The sequence below is a fragment of the Staurois parvus genome, unplaced genomic scaffold, assembly GCF_062004578.1.
Source record: "Staurois parvus isolate SC_StPar_1 unplaced genomic scaffold, SC_StPar_1.0 ptg000165l, whole genome shotgun sequence".
In the NCBI taxonomy this organism is placed as follows: domain Eukaryota; kingdom Metazoa; phylum Chordata; class Amphibia; order Anura; family Ranidae; genus Staurois; species Staurois parvus.
This window is the reverse complement of record NW_028317961.1, coordinates 4,674,927-4,696,052: the sequence shown is the minus strand read 5'-3', so window position 1 is coordinate 4,696,052 and position 21,126 is coordinate 4,674,927. Positions and strand designations below refer to the sequence as shown.

Here is a 21,126-nt window from a genome sequence, read left to right as displayed (position 1 = left end):
CAAATATAACTGTCATTTTCCAACTGTCAAAAATAACTGCCATTTTCCAACTGTCATTTTCCAACTGTCAAAAATAACTGTCATTTTCCAACTGTCAAAAATAACTGTCATTTTACAACTGTCAAAAATAACTGCCATTTTCCAACTGTCATTTTCCAACTGTCAAAAATAACTGTCATTTTCCAACTGTCAAAAATAACTGCCATTTTCCAACTGTCATTTTCCAACTGTCAAAAATAACTGTCATTTTCCAACTGTCAAAAATAACTGTCATTTTCCAACTGTCAAAAATAACTGCCATTTTCCAACTGTCATTTTCCAACTGTCAAAAATAACTGTCATTTTCCAACTGTCAAAAATAACTGTCATTTTACAACTGTCAAAAATAACTGTCATTTTACAACTGTCATTTTCCAACTGTCAAAAATAACTGCCATTTTCCAACTGTCAAAAATAACTGTCATTTTCCAACTGTCAAAAATAACTGTCATTTTCCAACTGTCAAAAATAACTGTCATTTTCCAACTGTCAAAAATAACTGCCATTTTCCAACTGTCATTTTCCAACTGTCAAAAATAACTGTCATTTTTCAACTAAAATTTTCCAACTGTCAAAAATAACTGTCATTTTCCAACTGTCAAAAATAACTGTCATTTTCCAACTGTCAAAAATAACTGTCATTTTTCAACTGTCAAAAATAACTGCCATTTTGCAACTGTCAAATATAACTGTCATTTTCCAACTGTCAAAAATAACTGCCATTTTCCAACTGTCATTTTCCAACTGTCAAAAATAACTGTCATTTTCCAACTGTCAAAAATAACTGTCATTTTACAACTGTCAAAAATAACTGTCATTTTACAACTGTCATTTTCCAACTGTCAAAAATAACTGTCATTTTCCAACTGTCAAAAATAACTGTCATTTTCCAACTGTCAAAAATAACTGTCATTTTCCAACTGTCGTTTTCCAACTATCAAAAATAACTGTCATTTTCCAACTGTCAAAAATAACTGTCATTTTCCAACTGTCATTTTCCAACTGTCATTTTCCAACTGTCAAAAATAACTGTCATTTTCCAACTGTCAAAAATAACTGTCATTTTCCAACTGTCAAAAATAACTGCCATTTTCCAACTGTCAAAAATAACTGTCATTTTCCAACTGTCATTTTCCAACTGTCATATTCCAACTGTCAAAAATAACTGTCATTTTCCAACTGTCATTTTCCAACTGTCAAAAATAACTGTCATTTTCCAACTGTCAAAAATAACTGCCATTTTCCAACTGTCATTTTCCAACTGTCAAAAATAACTGTCATTTTCCAACTGTCAAAAATAACTGTCATTTTCCAACTGTCAAAAATAACTGCCATTTTCCAACTGTCAAAAATAACTGTCATTTTCCAACTGTCAAAAATAACTGCCATTTTCCAACTGTCAAAAATAACTGTCATTTTCCAACTGTCAAAAATAACTGCCATTTTCCAACTGTCATTTTCCAACTGTCAAAAATAACTGTCAATTTCCAACTGTCATTTTCCAACTGTCAAAAATAACTGCCATTTTCCAACTGTCAAAAATAACTGCCATTTTCCAACTGTCATTTTCCAACTGTCAAAAATAACTGTCATTTTCCAACTGTCATTTTCCAACTGTCAAAAATAACTGTCATTTTCCAACTGTCAAAAATAACTGCCATTTTCCAACTGTCATTTTCCAACTGTCAAAAATAACTGCCATTTTCCAACTGTCAAAAATAACTGTCATTTTCCAACTGTCAAAAATAACTGCCATTTTCCAACTGTCAAAAATAACTGTCATTTTCCAACTGTCAAAAATAACTGTCATTTTCCAACTGTCAAAAATAACTGCCATTTTCCAACTGTCATTTTCCAACTGTCAAAAATAACTGTCATTTTTCAACTAAAATTTTCCAACTGTCAAAAATAACTGTCATTTTCCAACTGTCAAAAATAACTGTCATTTTTCAACTGTCAAAAATAACTACCATTTTGCAACTGTCAAATATAACTGTCATTTTCCAACTGTCAAAAATAACTGCCATTTTCCAACTGTCATTTTCCAACTGTCATTTTCCAACTGTCAAAAATAACTGCCATTTTCCAACTGTCAAAAATAACTGTCATTTTCCAACTGTCAAAAATAACTGCCATTTTCCAACTGTCATTTTCCAACTGTCAAAAATAACTGTCATTTTCCAACTGTCAAAAATAACTGTCATTTTCCAACTGTCAAAAATAACTGCCATTTTCCAACTGTCATTTTCCAACTGTCAAAAATAACTGTCATTTTCCAACTGTCAAAAATAACTGCCATTTTCCAACTGTCAAAAATAACTGCCATTTTCCAACTGTCATTTTCCAACTGTCAAAAATAACTGTCATTTTCCAACTGTCATTTTCCAACTGTCAAAAATAACTGTCATTTTCCAACTGTCAAAAATAACTGCCATTTTCCAACTGTCATTTTCCAACTGTCAAAAATAACTGCCATTTTCCAACTGTCAAAAATAACTGTCATTTTCCAACTGTCAAAAATAACTGTCATTTTCCAACTGTCAAAAATAACTGTCATTTTCCAACTGTCAAAAATAACTGCCATTTTCCAACTGTCATTTTCCAACTGTCAAAAATAACTGTCATTTTCCAACTGTCATTTTCCAACTGTCAAAAATAACTGTCATTTTCCAACTGTCAAAAATAACTGTCATTTTTCAACTGTCAAAAATAACTGCCATTTTGCAACTGTCAAATATAACTGTCATTTTCCAACTGTCAAAAATAACTGCCATTTTCCAACTGTCATTTTCCAACTGTCAAAAATAACTGTCATTTTCCAACTGTCAAAAATAACTGTCATTTTACAACTGTCAAAAATAACTGCCATTTTCCAACTGTCATTTTCCAACTGTCAAAAATAACTGTCATTTTCCAACTGTCAAAAATAACTGTCATTTTCCAACTGTCAAAAATAACTGCCATTTTCCAACTGTCAAAAATAACTGCCATTTTCCAACTGTCATTTTCCAACTGTCAAAAATAACTGTCATTTTCCAACTGTCATTTTCCAACTGTCAAAAATAACTGTCATTTTCCAACTGTCAAAAATAACTGCCATTTTCCAACTGTCATTTTCCAACTGTCAAAAATAACTGCCATTTTCCAACTGTCATTTTCCAACTGTCAAAAATAACTGTCAATTTCCAACTGTCAAAAATAACTGCCATTTTCCAACTGTCAAAAATAACTGTCATTTTCCAACTGTCAAAAATAACTGTCATTTTCCAACTGTCAAAAATAACTGTCATTTTCCAACTGTCAAAAATAACTGCCATTTTCCAACTGTCATTTTCCAACTGTCAAAAATAACTGTCATTTTCCAACTGTCATTTTCCAACTGTCAAAAATAACTGTCATTTTCCAACTGTCAAAAATAACTGTCATTTTTCAACTGTCAAAAATAACTGCCATTTTGCAACTGTCAAATATAACTGTCATTTTCCAACTGTCAAAAATAACTGCCATTTTCCAACTGTCATTTTCCAACTGTCAAAAATAACTGTCATTTTCCAACTGTCAAAAATAACTGTCATTTTACAACTGTCAAAAATAACTGCCATTTTCCAACTGTCATTTTCCAACTGTCAAAAATAACTGTCATTTTCCAACTGTCAAAAATAACTGTCATTTTCCAACTGTCAAAAATAACTGTCATTTTCCAACTGTCAAAAAATAACTGCCATTTTCCAACTGTCATTTTCCAACTGTCATTTTCCAACTGTCAAAAATAACTGTCATTTTTCAACTGTCAAAAATAACTGCCATTTTGCAACTGTCAAATATAACTGTCATTTTCCAACTGTCAAAAATAACTGCCATTTTCCAACTGTCATTTTCCAACTGTCATTTTCCAACTGTCAAAAATAACTGTCATTTTCCAACTGTCAAAAATAACTGTCATTTTCCAACTGTCAAAAAATAACTGCCATTTTCCAACTGTCATTTTCCAACTGTCATTTTCCAACTGTCAAAAATAACTGTCATTTTTCAACTGTCAAAAATAACTGCCATTTTGCAACTGTCAAATATAACTGTCATTTTCCAACTGTCAAAAATAACTGCCATTTTCCAACTGTCATTTTCCAACTGTCATTTTCCAACTGTCAAAAATAACTGTCATTTTCCAACTGTCAAAAATAACTGCCATTTTCCAACTGTCAAAAATAACTGTCATTTTCCAACTGTCAAAAATAACTGCCATTTTCCAACTGTCAAAAATAACTGTCATTTTCCAACTGTCAAAAATAACTGTCATTTTCCAACTGTCAAAAATAACTGCCATTTTCCAACTGTCATTTTCCAACTGTCAAAAATAACTGTCATTTTCCAACTGTCAAAAATAACTGCCATTTTCCAACTGTCAAAAATAACTGCCATTTTCCAACTGTCATTTTCCAACTGTCAAAAATAACTGTCATTTTCCAACTGTCATTTTCCAACTGTCAAAAATAACTGTCATTTTCCAACTGTCAAAAATAACTGCCATTTTCCAACTGTCATTTTCCAACTGTCAAAAATAACTGCCATTTTCCAACTGTCAAAAATAACTGTCATTTTCCAACTGTCAAAAATAACTGTCATTTTCCAACTGTCAAAAATAACTGTCATTTTCCAACTGTCAAAAATAACTGCCATTTTCCAACTGTCATTTTCCAACTGTCAAAAATAACTGTCATTTTCCAACTGTCATTTTCCAACTGTCAAAAATAACTGTCATTTTCCAACTGTCAAAAATAACTGTCATTTTTCAACTGTCAAAAATAACTGCCATTTTGCAACTGTCAAATATAACTGTCATTTTCCAACTGTCAAAAATAACTGCCATTTTCCAACTGTCATTTTCCAACTGTCAAAAATAACTGTCATTTTCCAACTGTCAAAAATAACTGTCATTTTACAACTGTCAAAAATAACTGCCATTTTCCAACTGTCATTTTCCAACTGTCAAAAATAACTGTCATTTTCCAACTGTCAAAAATAACTGTCATTTTCCAACTGTCAAAAATAACTGTCATTTTCCAACTGTCAAAAATAACTGTCATTTTCCAACTGTCGTTTTCCAACTGTCAAAAATAACTGTCATTTTCCAACTGTCAAAAATAACTGTCATTTTCCAACTGTCAAAAATAACTGTCATTTTCCAACTGTCAAAAATAACTGCCATTTTCCAACTGTCAAAAATAACTGTCATTTTCCAACTGTCATTTTCCAACTGTCATATTCCAACTGTCAAAAATAACTGTCATTTTCCAACTGTCATTTTCCAACTGTCAAAAATAACTGTCATTTTCCAACTGTCAAAAATAACTGTCATTTTCCAACTGTCAAAAATAACTGTCATTTTCCAACTGTCATTTTCCAACTGCCATTTTCCAACTGTCATTTTCCAACTGTCAAAAATAACTGCCATTTTCCAACTGTCATTTTCCAACTGTCAAAAATAACTGTCATTTTCCAACTGTCAAAAATAACTGTCATTTTCCAACTGTCAAAAATAACTGCCATTTTCCAACTGTCAAAAATAACTGTCATTTTCCAACTGTCAAAAATAACTGCCATTTTCCAACTGTCAAAAATAACTGTCATTTTCCAACTGTCAAAAATAACTGCCATTTTCCAACTGTCATTTTCCAACTGTCAAAAATAACTGTCAATTTCCAACTGTCATTTTCCAACTGTCAAAAATAACTGTCATTTTCCAACTGTCAAAAATAACTGCCATTTTCCAACTGTCATTTTCCAACTGTCAAAAATAACTGTCATTTTCCAACTGTCATTTTCCAACTGTCAAAAATAACTGTCATTTTCCAACTGTCAAAAATAACTGCCATTTTCCAACTGTCATTTTCCAACTGTCAAAAATAACTGCCATTTTCCAACTGTCATTTTCCAACTGTCAAAAATAACTGTCATTTTCCAACTGTCAAAAATAACTGCCATTTTCCAACTGTCAAAAATAACTGTCATTTTCCAACTGTCAAAAATAACTGTCATTTTCCAACTGTCAAAAATAACTGTCATTTTCCAACTGTCAAAAATAACTGCCATTTTCCAACTGTCATTTTCCAACTGTCAAAAATAACTGTCATTTTCCAACTGTCATTTTCCAACTGTCAAAAATAACTGTCATTTTCCAACTGTCAAAAATAACTGTCATTTTTCAACTGTCAAAAATAACTGCCATTTTGCAACTGTCAAATATAACTGTCATTTTCCAACTGTCAAAAATAACTGCCATTTTCCAACTGTCATTTTCCAACTGTCATTTTCCAACTGTCAAAAATAACTGTCATTTTCCAACTGTCAAAAATAACTGTCATTTTACAACTGTCAAAAATAACTGCCATTTTCCAACTGTCATTTTACAACTGTCTAAAATAACTGTCATTTTCCAACTGTCAAAAATAACTGTCATTTTCCAACTGTCAAAAAATAACTGCCATTTTCCAACTGTCATTTTCCAACTGTCAAAAATAACTGTCATTTTCCAACTGTCATTTTCCAACTGTCAAAAATAACTGTCATTTTCCAACTGTCAAAAATAACTGTCATTTTCCAACTGTCAAAAATAACTGCCATTTTCCAACTGTCAAAAATAACTGCCATTTTCCAACTGTCATTTTCCAACTGTCAAAAATAACTGTCATTTTACAACTGTCATTTTCCAACTGTCAAAAATAACTGTCATTTTCCAACTGTCAAAAATAACTGCCATTTTCCAACTGTCATTTTCCAACTGTCAAAAATAACTGCCATTTTCCAACTGTCATTTTCCAACTGTCAAAAATAACTGTCATTTTCCAACTGTCAAAAATAACTGCCATTTTCCAACTGTCAAAAATAACTGTCATTTTCCAACTGTCAAAAATAACTGTCATTTTCCAACTGTCAAAAATAACTGTCATTTTCCAACTGTCAAAAATAACTGCCATTTTCCAACTGTCATTTTCCAACTGTCAAAAATAACTGTCATTTTCCAACTGTCATTTTCCAACTGTCAAAAATAACTGTCATTTTCCAACTGTCAAAAATAACTGTCATTTTTCAACTGTCAAAAATAACTGCCATTTTGCAACTGTCAAATATAACTGTCATTTTCCAACTGTCAAAAATAACTGCCATTTTCCAACTGTCATTTTCCAACTGTCATTTTCCAACTGTCAAAAATAACTGTCATTTTCCAACTGTCAAAAATAACTGTCATTTTACAACTGTCAAAAATAACTGCCATTTTCCAACTGTCATTTTCCAACTGTCAAAAATAACTGTCATTTTCCAACTGTCAAAAATAACTGTCATTTTCCAACTGTCAAAAATAACTGTCATTTTCCAACTGTCAAAAAATAACTGCCATTTTCCAACTGTCATTTTCCAACTGTCAAAAATAACTGTCATTTTCCAACTGTCAAAAATAACTCATTTTCCAACTGTCAAAAATAACTGCCATTTTCCAACTGTCAAAAATAACTGTCATTTTCCAACTGTCAAAAATAACTGTCATTTTCCAACTGTCTTTTCAACTGTCAACAATAACCACCATTTTCCAACTTTCATTTTCCAACTGTCAAAAATAACTGTCATTTTCCAACTGTCAAAAATAACTGTCATTTTCCAACTGTCAAAAATAACTGTCATTTTTTAACTGTCTTTTCCCAACTGTCAAAAATAACCATCATTTTTCAACTGTCAGATATTTATCAGACATACTCTTCAAATTCAGTGTTGATGTTTGAAATTGAGATTAAGGGGTATTATTATTGCTTTCTATGCAGTGAGAAAGGTGGATGACAGAAGGGAATGCCCATAGAATATAATGAAAAGAAAAATATGAATGTATTTGCAGACAAAGCTGTGTCATGCAGCAAATTAACCTTTACCACAGGTAAATGACAAAAGGAATGCCCATAGAGTATAATGGACAGCAAAAATGTGACTTGAGATCAGAAGTATTAGACATATCACATAAATCCTTGGCCAACATACTCTCCAAATTCAGTTGTGATGTTTAAAATTGAGATGAAATGGGATTATCATTGTTTTCTATGGAATGACAAGGGAGAATGGCAGAAGGGAATGCCCATAGCATATAATGGGAAACAAAATAGAAACACATTTGCAAGCAAATCTGAAAAACACTGCAATGTAACCTTTACCACAGGTGTTCCCCAAGTAGAGTAGTAGATTGTAAAACTGAAATAATTTGAGATTATATCTGTTTACTATGGAGTGACAAAAGTAAATGACAAAAAGGAATGTCCATAGAGTATAATGGGAAGCAAATTGTGACTTGACATCAAAACCACTAGATATATCAAATAATTCCATAGCAGACATACTCTCCAAATTCAGTGGTGATGTTTAAATTGAGATGGAGTGGGATTACCATTATTTTCTATGTAATGACAAAGATGAATGACAGAAGGGACTGCCCATAGAGTATAATAAAAAGCAAGATGTGACCTGGAGTCAAAACCATTACGTGTATAGGAAAAAAATGTTAGCAGACATACTCTCCACATTCAGTGGCGCTTTAAAATTGAGATTAAACAGGATTATCGTTGCTTTCTGTGGAATAATAAAGGTGGATGACAGAAGGGATTGCCCATAGAATATAATGAAAAGCAAAATGTAAATGTATTTGCAGACAAATCTGTGTCACGCAGCAAACTAACCTTTCCTACAGGTGTTTCCCAAGTAGAGTATCAGATTATAAGAATGAAATTATTTAGGATTATAGCTGTTTTCAATTGAATGACGAATGATACAAAGGAATGCCCATAGAAGTATAATGGGAAGCAAATTGTGTCGTGTCATCAAAACCACTAGACATATCAAATAATTCCACAGCAGACATACTCTCCAAATTCAGTGGTGATGTTTAAAATTGAGATTAAGTGGGATTATTGTTATTTTCTTTTATGTTGGCTATGGATTTATTTGCTATGTCTAATGGTTCTGATGTCAAGTCACATCTTACTTCCCATTATACCCTATGGGCATTCCATTCTGTCATTCATCAGTCATTTCCTAGAAAATAGCTATAATTCCAAATAATTGTATTCTTACAATCTGTTACTCTACTTGGGGAACATCTGTGGTAAAGGTTACATTGCTATGTTTTTCAGATTTGCCTGCAATGAGTTTATATATTGCTTCCCATTATATTCTATGGGCATTCCCCTTTGTCTTTCCATAGAAAAAAATAATAATCCCACCTAATCTCAATTTTAAACATCACCACTGAATTTGGAGAGTATGTCTGCTAAGGATGTGATATGTCTAATGGTTCTGACTCCAGGTCACATTTTGCTTCCTATTATACTCTATGGGAATTCCTTTGTGTGAGATTAAGTGGGATTATTATTGTTTTCTTGTAGAGTATTTTGTCAGCTAAGAATTTGTTTGATATATCTAATGGTTCTGATGTCAAGTCACATCTTACTTCCCATTATACCCAATCAGCATCTATACTGTCATTTACCTTTGTCATTCCCTTGAAAACAGCTATGATACCCAATAATTCCAATTTTACAATCTGCTACTCTACTTGGGGAACACCTGTGAGAAAGGCTAAATTGTAACATGACACAGATTTGTCTGCAAATAAATTCATATTTTGCTTCCCTTTATACTCTATAGGCATTCCCTTCTGTCACTCACCCTTGTCATGCAATGATAATCCTGCTTAATCTCATTTTTAATCGCTTGCCTGCCGTCCTTTAGTAGAAGTACTGCTACAGGGCGGCAGGGCTGCACAAAATCGCGTATATACATGTGATTTGCACTTCCAGGTAGGGGGACCGTGCTGCCTTACCTACGCCGCCCTTGGCGGCTAGGGATGTCAGTCACCGGGTCCCGGCTGTAGATTCACCGCCGGCACCCAGCGATCGCTGTGTAAAGCTGACAGGGGAGAGATCTATGTGTAAACAGCACAGGTCTCTCTCCTGCAAGCAAAGACATGCTCCTTTGTATTTCTCTGCACAGCAAATAAATACAAAGCAGCATGTCTCCGTAGTAAAACAGCACACATAGTAAAACACACACAACACAGTTAACCGTTTGATCGCCCAAAGGTTAACCCCTTCCTGCTCAGTGTCATTAGTACAGTGCCAATGCTTTTTATTAGCACTGATCACTGTATTGGTGTCACTGGAGATGTCAGTGGCAGTTAGTCAGTTCCCCCCAGTGTCAGAATGCCCGCCGCAGTCCTGCTATAAGTCGCTGATCGCTGCCATTACTATAAAAGTTCCAGTATATATACCGCCATTTGTAGACCAATTAATTTATACGTAATGGGATTTTTTTTAGCAAAGACATGTAGCAGAATATGTTTTGGCCTAAATTTATGCTGAAATTTGATTTTTAATTTTTTATTGGATATGTTTTATAGCAAAGAGTCAAAGTTTTTTTTTTTTTCAAAATTGTTGGTCTTTTTTTGCTTACAGCGCAAAAAAAGAAAAACTGCAGAGGTGATCAAATACCACCGAAAGAAAGCTCTATTTGAGGGGGGGAAAAAAGGACATAAATTTCATTTATGTACAGCATTGCATGACTGCGCAATTGTCAGGTAAATTAACGCAACGTTGTATTGCAAAAACTGGCCTGGTCCGGAAGGGGGGTCCCCCTGCAGGACATGTGGTTAAACATCACCATTTAACATGAAGAGTATGTCTGCTAAGGGTTTATTTGGAATGCTGAATGGTTCTGACTCCAGGACGCATCTTGGTTCCCATTATACTCAATGGGCATTCTCTTTTGTCATTCACCTTTGTCACTCCATAGAAAAGATCCCAAATGATTTCAATCTTACAATCTGCAACTCTGCTTGGGGAACAACTGTGGTAAAGATGAAATTGCTATATTTTTCAGATTTGTCTGCAAATGAGTTTATATTTTGTTTTCCCTTATTCTCTATGGCAGGGTAATCCAAACTTTCTAGACAAAGGGCAGTTTATTGTCCTTCAGACCTTAGGGGGGCCAGACTGTCACCTTTGAGAGTAGAAAACGTCCCGATTTCAGTGGAGCAAAAACAATGCCCCATCTTTGGTGTCAGTGGGAGGAAATGTGCCACATTGTTGGTGTCAGTGAAAGGAATTGTGTCCCATCAACGGTGTCATTGGGCCCCATTGTTGGTGTCATTGGGAGAAAGTGTGACCCATCGCTGGCATCATTAGGAGGAATTGTGCCCCATAATTGTCATATGGAGGAATAACGCACCATCATTTGTGTCAGATGGGGAAATTATGCCCCATCATTGGTGTCAGTGGGCCCCATTGTTGGTATCATTGGAAGAAATTGTGCCCCATCATTGGTGTCAGTGGGCGGAATTATGCCCCATTGTTGATATCAGTGGATGAAATAGTGCCCCAAGGGCCAAAAAAGCAAAGGGCCACATCTTGCCCTCAGGCCACAGTTTGGAGACCACTGCTCTATGGACATTCCCTTCTGTTCCAATACTGTCTATGGGCATTCCACTGCCCTGTTAAAAGTCTATGGGCATTCCATTCTGTTCCATTATTGTCTATGGGCATTCCATTCTGTTCCATTATTGTCTATGGGCATTCCCTTCTGTTCCATTATTGTCTAAGGGCATTCCACTGCCCTGTTAAGGTCTATGGGCATTCCCTTCTGTTCTATTACTGTCTATGGACATTCCACTGCACTGTTAAGGTCTATGGGCATTCCCTTCTGTTCCATTACTGTCTATGGGCATTCCACTGCCCTGTTAAGGTCTATGGGCATTCCCTTCTGTTCCATTACTGTCTATGGGCGTTCCACTGCCCTGTTAAAGTCTATGGGCATTCCCTTGTTTCATTACGATCTATGGGCGTTCCACTGCCCTGTTAAGGTCTATGGGCATTCCCTTCTGTTCTATTACTGTCTATGGGCATTCCACTGCCCTGTTAAGGTCTATGGGCATTCCCTTCTGTTCCATTACTGTCTAAGGGCGTTCCACTGCCCTGTTAAAGTCTATGGGCATTCCCTTGTTTCATTACGATCTATGGGCGTTCCACTGCCCTGTTAAGGTCTATGGGCATTCCATTCTGTTCCATTACTGTCTATGGGCGTTCCACTGCCCTGTTAAAGTCTATGAGCATTCCCTTTTGTTCCATTACTGTTTATGGGCATTCCACTTCCCTGTTAAAGTCTATGGACATTTCCTTCTGTTCCATTACTGTATATGGGCACTCCACTGCCCTGTTAAGGTCTATGGGCATTCCATTCTGTTCCATTACGGTCTATGGGCATTCCACTGCCCTGTTAAAGTCTATGAGCATTCCCTTCTGTTCCATTATTGTATATAGGCGCTCCACTGCCCTGTTAAAGTCTATGGGCATTTCACTCTGTCATTCCTTTTAGTATGTCCCCCTTAGGAACACACACCAAATTGCACGCTTTGCCTACATGCACAGCTCTGTAGTAGCCATACTGGGGTGCCATTACCCCTAGGCATCTCAGAACACACGTATTCAGACTTCTTTTTGCGCTCTTCGCACACAGAGGGCAGCCATTGAAATAAACGGTGAGCCCTACACCCAAGGTGTTCCATGGCAGCTGCACTGTGACCAGAGACTGGTGTGTACACTATCAGTACAGCTACAAGGACACACAGCACGGCTCTATCTCCTCCACTACCAAGAGGGGTTATTAGCGGTCACACCGAGCTATATGGACAGCGGTACTCCTACAGATCACACCTTTGTGTTCCGGCTGTGCGGAGCTCTCGGGCTCCCCGGTCACCCCAATATCTTGTCTCCCCATCTGAGGTGGAGCAGGAAGAGGGAGAGGCTCCATGAAGTGAGGGGCTGGAATACGGCGAAGGGTAGCAGAGGAGCTACAACGACTAGAGCCCCGGACCGTGATACGGAGAAGACAGGAGAACAACCTCCAGCCACATATCCGCATAGTAAATACAGCGCTACGGGCCGGAGGACGGAACAAACGTCACGTGACACCAAGCAAGCTTCTGTGTACTGGCCTCAGCCTGAGCTCTTCCTCGAGCTGCTGTGCTCGTCTACCAAACTCCTCCCCCCATACACCACAGTGCAGCACTTCCTATGTCCCGTCTGCTTGATCAGCTTGTATACACTGCTCCAAAAAATTAATCACTTGCCCTACAGAGGATTTACCCCCCTTCCTGACCAGGTCATTTTTTGCGTTACGGCGCTGCGTTACTTTAACTGACAGTTGCATGGTCATGCAGCGCTGCACCCAAATTACTTTTCCCCACAAATAGAGCTTTCTTTCGGTGGTATTTGATCGCCTTTTTGTTTTAATTTTTTTCGCTATAAAAAAAACTAAAATTTTGAAAAAAAAACAATATTTTTGCTATTAAACATGTCCAGTAAAAAAAATTACAAATCAAATTTCGTCATAAATTTATGCCAAAATGTATTCTGCTACTTGTTTTTGCTAAAAAAAAATCCCAATACATGTAAATTAATTGGTTTACGTGAAATGTATAGTGTCTACAAATGGCGTTATATATACTGGGATTTTTTTTTATTTTTACTAGTAATGGCGGCAATCAGCGACTTATAGCGGGACTTCGGCAGACATTCTGACACTGGGGGGAACTGACTTGGTGACACTGACATCCCCAGTGACACTAATACAGTGATCAGTGCTAATAAAAAGCACTGACACTACTAATGGCACTGGGCAGGAAGGGGTTAACATGTGGGGAGATCAAAGGGTTAAATGTGTGCTGTGTGTGTTTTACTAGGGGACTGTGTGTTTGTGCTTCACTGTAAGCACACTGCTTTGCATGGCTCTGCTATGCACAGCCATGCAAACCAGTGTGCAGGAGCTGACATGGGAGAGAATTGTTTTGTTTACAAACAGTTCTCTCCCCCATCGGAGATGCTCGGCAATCACTGGGCACTTGACAGCTGCAAATGGTGACTCAAGTAGGGCGCGTGCCTTGCGTGCGCCCCCTAACTGGAAATGTCAAATCACGTATATATACGTGATTTTGCGCACCCATGCCGCCTTGTAGCAGTACTTCTGCTATAGGGTGGACGGAAAGCTGTTAAAGGAACACTTTGAAAACACATCAGTTCTCAATGGGGAAAAATATCATGCTGGATATCTATACGAATATGGACTGGGTGATGTGTTAGGAATGTAAGGATGCCCCATCGTTTTGATGGAATTTAAAATTATCAACTTACAGAGGACTGAATTCAAAGACACCCTGAAAATCAAAGTGAAAAAATTATGCAGCAGGCTAGTCCATTTCATTGCAGAAACTCAAATGGTACTCAGTAGTTCGTATGGCCCCCATGTGCTTGTATGCATGCCTGACAACCTGGGGGCATGCTCCTAATGAGATGACAGTTGGTGTCCTGGGGTATTTCCTTCCAGATGTGGACCAGGACATCGCTGAGCTCCTGGACAGTCTGAGGTGCAACCTGGTGGCGTCGGATGGACTGAAACATGATATCCCAGAGGTGTTCTATTGGGTTTAGGTCAGGAGAGTGTGGGGGCCATTCATTGGTATCAATTCCTTCATCCTCCAGGAACTGCCTGCATACTTTCGCCACATGAGGCCATGCATTGTAGTGCACCAGGAGGAACCCAGGACCCATTGCACCAGTCTAGGGTCTGACAATGGGTCCAAGGATTTCATACTGATACCTAATGGCAGTCAGGGTGCCATTGTCTAGCCTGTAGAGGTCTGTGCATCCCTCCATGGATATGCCTTCCCAGACCATCACTGACCCACCATCAAAACGATCATGCTAAACAATGTTACAGGCAGCATAACATTCTCCATGGCTTCTCCAGACCCTTTCACGTCTGTCACATGTGCTCAAGGTGAACCTGCTGTCATCTGTGAAAAGCACAGGGCGCCAGCGATGGACCTGCCAATTCTGGTGTCCAATGGCAAATGCCAATTGAGCTCTATGGTGTCGGGCAGTGAGCACAGGGCCCACTAGAGGACTTCGGGGCCTCAGACCACCCTCATGAAGTCTGTTTCTGATTGGTCAGAGACATTCACACCAGGGGCCTGCTGGAGGTCATTTTGTAGGGCTCTGGTAGTGCTCATTCTGTTCCTCCTTGCACAAAGGAGCAGATACCAGTCCTGCTGATGGGATAAGGACCTTCTACGACCCTATCCAGCTCTCCTAGAGTAACTGTCTGTCTTCTAAAATCTCCTCCATGCTCTTGAGACTGTGCTGGGAGACACAGCAAACCTTCTGGCAATGGCACGTATTGATGTGCCATCCATGAGGAGTTGGACTGCCTGTGCAACCTCTATAGGGTCCAGCTATCGCCTCATACTACCAGTAGTGACACTGACCCTAGCCAAATGCAAAACTAGTGAAAAACAGTCAGAAAAAATGAGTAGGGAAAAAATTGTCAGTGACCTCCACCTGTAAAACCATTCCTGTTTTGGGGGTCGTCTCATTGTTGCCAATCTAGTGCACCTGCTGTTAATTTCATTAACATCAAAGCAGCTGAAACTGATTAACAGCCCACTCTGCTACTTAACTGACCAGATCAATATCCCAGGAGTTTAACACCTTCCCGCTCAGCCTATAGCAGATTGATGGCCAGGTGGGACACTCCTCATTGTGACTGGTCGTCATATGATGTCCTGTCAGAAGGAGCCATTCACCCAGTCGTGGGGCCACGCAGTGGCACGATCTGTCAGTGGCTGTGTCCACGGATAGAGCCAATGACATCACTACACCAGCCCGTTGCCAGTGTCATGTGACCGCTGTGACTAATCACAGCTGATCACATGTCAATTGTATACAATGGATGGCTTCCTGTCATGCCATCCATTGTCTACAATTGAGTTAATAGCTGTGATTGGTCAAAGCAGTCACATGGTACAGATGGGGCCAATCACAGCCCATCTGTATCATGTGATGAGCTTTGCTCAATCACAGCTAATCACAACAAAAAACTGAATGAATCAGTTTCATTCAGTAACAATGATTGCAAATATCAATTAAATACATTGGTATTGGCAATTATAATGTGCTCAGAGTAGTTCAGAGTTACTATGGTAACATTGTTTTGCTTTGGTCACAGTGTGTTGAGAAAAATTAGTAGAAAAAAATAGTGTAATAAAAAATAAAATAAAAAAATTAAATATATTACTTATTTTTTTTTTACATACTGTCACCAGTCAGTGTCCCTGATCACCGCCACACCAGTTATATAATAAAGCTGTACTGGACTGGTGACAATACAGTATGTATAAAAAGAAGTGATTTTTTTTTTATTTCTACATTTTTCCAAAAATTGGAACAAAATATTACAACCTCCAAAAAACTCACCATGCCTCTTACTAAATACCTTGGACTTTCTATTTTCCAAAAAATGGGTAATTTGGGGGGTATTTGCCCAGTTTCGGGCTTCAAGAAATGAGATGAGCTGTCAGAACATCAGGATTGATTGATTGTCAGATATATACTGTATACCATGGTTTGTGAACTCTATAACTTTCCTACAGACTAAATAATATACAGTAGCAAGAAAAAGTATGTGAACCTCTTAAGATTACGTGGAGTTTTGCATGAATTGGGCATAAAATGTGCTCTGAACGTCATCTAAGTCACAACAATAGAAGAACACAGTCTGCTGAAGATAATACTACACAAACATTAGATGTTGCCATGGTTTAATTGCACATAACATGTAAACATTCACAGTGCAGGGAGGAAAAAGTATGTGAACCTTTGGATTTAATAATTGGTTGACCCTCCTTTGGCAGCAATAACCTCAACCAAACGTTTCCTGTAGTTGCAGATCAGACCTGCACAACGATCTGGAGTAATTTTGGACCACTCCTCTTCACAAAACTGTTTCAGTGTAGCAATATTCTTGGGATGTCTGGTGTGAATCGCTCTCTTAAGGTCATGCCACAGCATTTCAATCGGGTTGAGGTCAGGACTCTGACTGGGCCACTCCAGAAGGCGTATTCTGTGCTGTTGCAGCCATTGTTTTGTTGAATTACTTGTATGCTTTGGGTCATTGTCCTGTTGCATCACCCATCCTCTGCGGAGCTTCAGTTGGCAGAAAGATGGTCATACGTTTTCCTGCAAAATGTCTTGATAAACTCTGGAATTCATTTTCCCATCAATGACAACAATCCGTCCAGGCCCTGAGGCAGCAAAGCAGCCCCAAACCATGATGCTCCCTCCGCCATGCTTTACAGTGGGGATGAGATTTTGATGTTGGTGTGCTGTGCCTTTTTTTCTCCACACATAGTGTTGTGTGTTCTTCCCAAACAACTCAATCTTGGTTTCATCTGTCCACAGTATATTTTGCCAGTAGTGCTGTGGAACATCCAGGTGCTCTTTTGCAAACTTCAAACGTACTGCAATATTCTTTTTGGACAGCAATGGCTTCCTCCGTGGTGTCCTCCCATGTACTCCATTCTTGTTTAATGTTTTCCTTATTGTAGATGTGTCAACAAAAATGTTAGCATGTGCCAGAGATTTCTGTAGGTCTTTAGCTGACACTCTGGGATTCTTCTTTACCTCATGCAGCATTCTGCGCTGTGCTCTTGCAGTCATTTTTACAGGACGAGTAGGGAGAGTAGCTAAACTTTCTCCATTTGTAGACAGTCTGTCTTACCGTGGACACATGAACATCAAGGCTTTTGGAGATACTTTTGTAACCCTTTCCAGCTACATGCAAGTCAACAATTCTTGATCGTAGGTCTTCTGAGAGCTCTTTTCTGCGAGGCATGGTTCTCATCAAACAGTGCTTCTTGAAACCAGTAAACCCAAAACAGGTGTGTGTTTTTTAAGGGCAGGACAGCTGTCAGCAACACATCCAATATCATCACACTGATTGGAGTCAAGGTTGGCTCACTCCTGGCTCCAATTAGCTCTGGGAGACTTAATTAACCACTTGCCTACCAGGCACTTATACCTCCTTATTTACCAGGCCAATTTTCAGCTTTCAGCGCTGCTGCACTTTGATTGAAAATTGCGCGGTCATGCAACATTGTACCCATATGAAATTTTGATCATTTTTTTCTCACAAATAGAGCTTTCTTTTGGTGGTATTTAATCGCCACTGGGCGCTTTACTTTTTGTGCTATAAATAAAAAAAGTGCAAAAAATTTGAAGAAAAAAAAAAGTTTCTTTGTTTCTATTATAAAATTTTTCAAACAGGTATTTTTTCTCCTTCACTGATGTGCGTTGATGAGGCAGCACTGATGGGCACTGATAGGCGGCACTGATGGGCACTGATAGGCAGCACTAAAGGGCACTGATAGGCAGTACTAATGAGGTGGCACGGATAGGCGGCACTGATAGACAGCACTAATGAGGTGTCACAGATAGGCGGCACTAATATGCAGCACTGATAGGCGGCACTGATAGGTGACACTGATGATGGGTACTGATAGACGACACTGACTGGCATCACTGCTTGGCACTGACTGGCGGCACTGACTGGCACAACCCCTGGGCACTGACTGGTGGCACTGACTGGCAGCACTGCTGGGCTGCACTGGTGGGTGGCACTGGTGGGCAGCACTGGTGGGTGTGCACAGGTGGGTGGCACTGGTGGGCACAGGTGGGTGGCACTGCTGGGCACAGGTAGGTGGCACTTCTGGGCACAGGTAGGTGGCACTGCAGAGTGGCACAGGTGGGTGCACTGATGGGCACAGGTGGGTGCACTGCTGGGCACAGGTGGGTGATCTGCTGGGCACAGGTGGGCGGAGCTAGTGGGTGCACTGCTGGGCACAGGTGGGCGGAACTTGCAGGTGGCACTGCTGGGCACCGATCATCAGGGCACTGATCATCAGTGCCCTGATGATCGGTGCCGATCCCCGCTCTGACAACTGCCGGTTCTCGGCAGTACTTTCCTCACGATCTGACAGCGTGAGGAAAGTGCAGCCGAGAACCGGCACTTGCATTTCCCTCTGATCAGCGTGTCATTGGACACCGCTGATCATGTGGTAAAAGGCTGCTGTGATTGGCCTTTTACCACATCACGTGATCAGCTGTGTCCGTAGGACACAGCGATCACGGAGATCGCCGGGTGCGCGCCCCCTGGAGCGCGCAGGAGAGCGCGTTCTGGGAGGACGTCATATGACGTCCACTCAGAACTGGCCGGCCGCAGTGCAGCCGTCATTCGGCTATCTGCGGTCGGCAGCTAGTTAAGTTAGGGCCTCATATACTTTTTCCTCCCTGCACTGTGAATGTTTACATGTTATGTGCAATTAAACCATGGCAACATCTAATGTTTGTGTAGTATTATGTTCAGCAGACTGTGTTCTTCTATTGTTGTGACTTAGATGACGTTCAGAGCACATTTTATGCCCAATTCATGCAAAACTCCACGTAATCCCAAGGGGTTCACATACTTTTTCTTGCAACTGTACACTAATTTGGGGTATTTTCATCAAAGAAATGTAGCAGAATACATTTTGACCTAAATTTATGAAGAAATGCTATTTATTTGCAAAATTTTATAACAGAAACAAAGAAAAATGAATTTTTTTTCAAAGGTTTCAGGATTTTTTAGCAAAAAATAAAAAACTCAGTGGTGATTAAATACCACCAAAAGAAAGCTCTATTTGTATGAAAAAAATGTTAACATTTTTTATGGGTACAGTGTTGCATGACCGCACAATTGTGACAACACTGAAAGCTGAAAATTGGCCTGGGCAGGAAGGAGGTAAAAATGCCCCATATTGAAGTGGTTATTAATTGATTTGATGCTATACTCTGATTAAAAAGTGTTCTTTAAATTTCTTTGAGCAGTGTATTTACAGGTCATGGGGTTACCTAGGCTTGCTTACACATGCAGTCTGATAATAATAGATGGTTGCAATGAGGTTTAACCACTTGATTTCTGGAGTATTTTACCCCCTTCATAACCTGGCCATTTTTTTTGCTATTCAGCCCTATGCAATTTTGGCAATAGGGTTGCCTCCTCATCCTTTTAAAACTAAACACATATTATTTACATAGGTTCTGAGACTAATTTAATACAGATAAGGCACTAAATGAGTTTAATTACCACTCTTTTCAGCCACAGAACCTGTGTAATTAAAGCAGAGCTCCACCCAAAAGAGGAGGTTCCGCTTTAAGGACTGCTCCCCCACTCCCCATTAAGAATTGGCACCTTTGGGGAGTGTGCAAATGTTCCATAAATAAACCACAGAGAATTTCATATTAAAATAAATATAAAAATAAAAAACTAGATAATATATGATGTGAAAAAGATCAACAGTACTGTCCCAAGTGCAACTAAGCAGATAAAGTTCCAGCAGAAACAGCTATACTCTCCTTCAATATAAAGATAGGATCTTTGCAGTTGAGCTGTGAGCCTGTGTGGCTGCAAGGCTGTGAGGGATACTCCCTCCTTTAATCCGCTCCTTAATCCAATGCCTTTCCTCGTATGTCTCATGCAAAAAAAAGATAAAGAATATGGTGCCTTATCCCAGGGATAAAAACAGCTTTAATGTGCTTCCATAATGCACTGACATGTAACATAACATTGCGCTTTGGGTATGTCAATAGCCATAGCTGGCAGTAGAAAACAAAGCAGATGGTGTGTGTCCTCACACCTTCAGTACTTGCCTTGTAGTAGATAAGATATGCTGTGATGTCACTGCCCCTCCCCAACGCATTGCGCTGCAGGGATTACGTAGCTTTGTCCGGGATCATCCCCTGGCTCCAGGGCTTTCTCGTGCTGTCCTATCCCACCGGGGAACCCAAGAATGCAGCCAGAAGTTCTGCCGGCTGACCATAGAGTTGATCGGAGACTGGAATGGCTCCAAGCATCTCTATAGTCTAAAAAAACAGAAGCTATGAGCGTTTCATCATTTCAGTTTTACTGGATATAAGCAACACCATTTTAAAATTGGGAAAGCATCTGATCACACTGATCTTGGTGATCAGATGCTTTAAGGGCAGAGGAGAGATCTAGAGTCTAATAGACCCCAGATTTCTCAGAAAAGAGTACCTGTCACTGCCTATTGCTGTCACAGGAAATATTTATATTTGCTGTGATAACAATAAAAGTGTTTAAAAAAAAAATTAAAGGGACAGTGTAAAAATA

The 21,126-nt window shown here is 38.8% G+C and overlaps 1 protein-coding gene across 3 annotated transcripts in view; it reads right to left on the bottom strand.

Annotated features, from left to right (window-relative positions):
* The window catches only part of AKAP7 (A-kinase anchoring protein 7), a 242,581-nt gene extending 229,492 nt beyond the window's left edge, over positions 1-13,089 (bottom strand). For all 3 annotated transcript variants that reach the window (XM_089676168.1, XM_089676170.1, XM_089676169.1), the window contains exon 1: positions 12,780-13,089. In XM_089676168.1, coding sequence (XP_089532294.1) covers positions 12,780-12,987 — 208 coding nt within the window. In that variant the 5' untranslated portion in view covers positions 12,988-13,089. The remainder of the gene's footprint in view (positions 1-12,779) is intronic.
* Between the last annotated feature and the right edge of the window lie 8,037 nt (positions 13,090-21,126).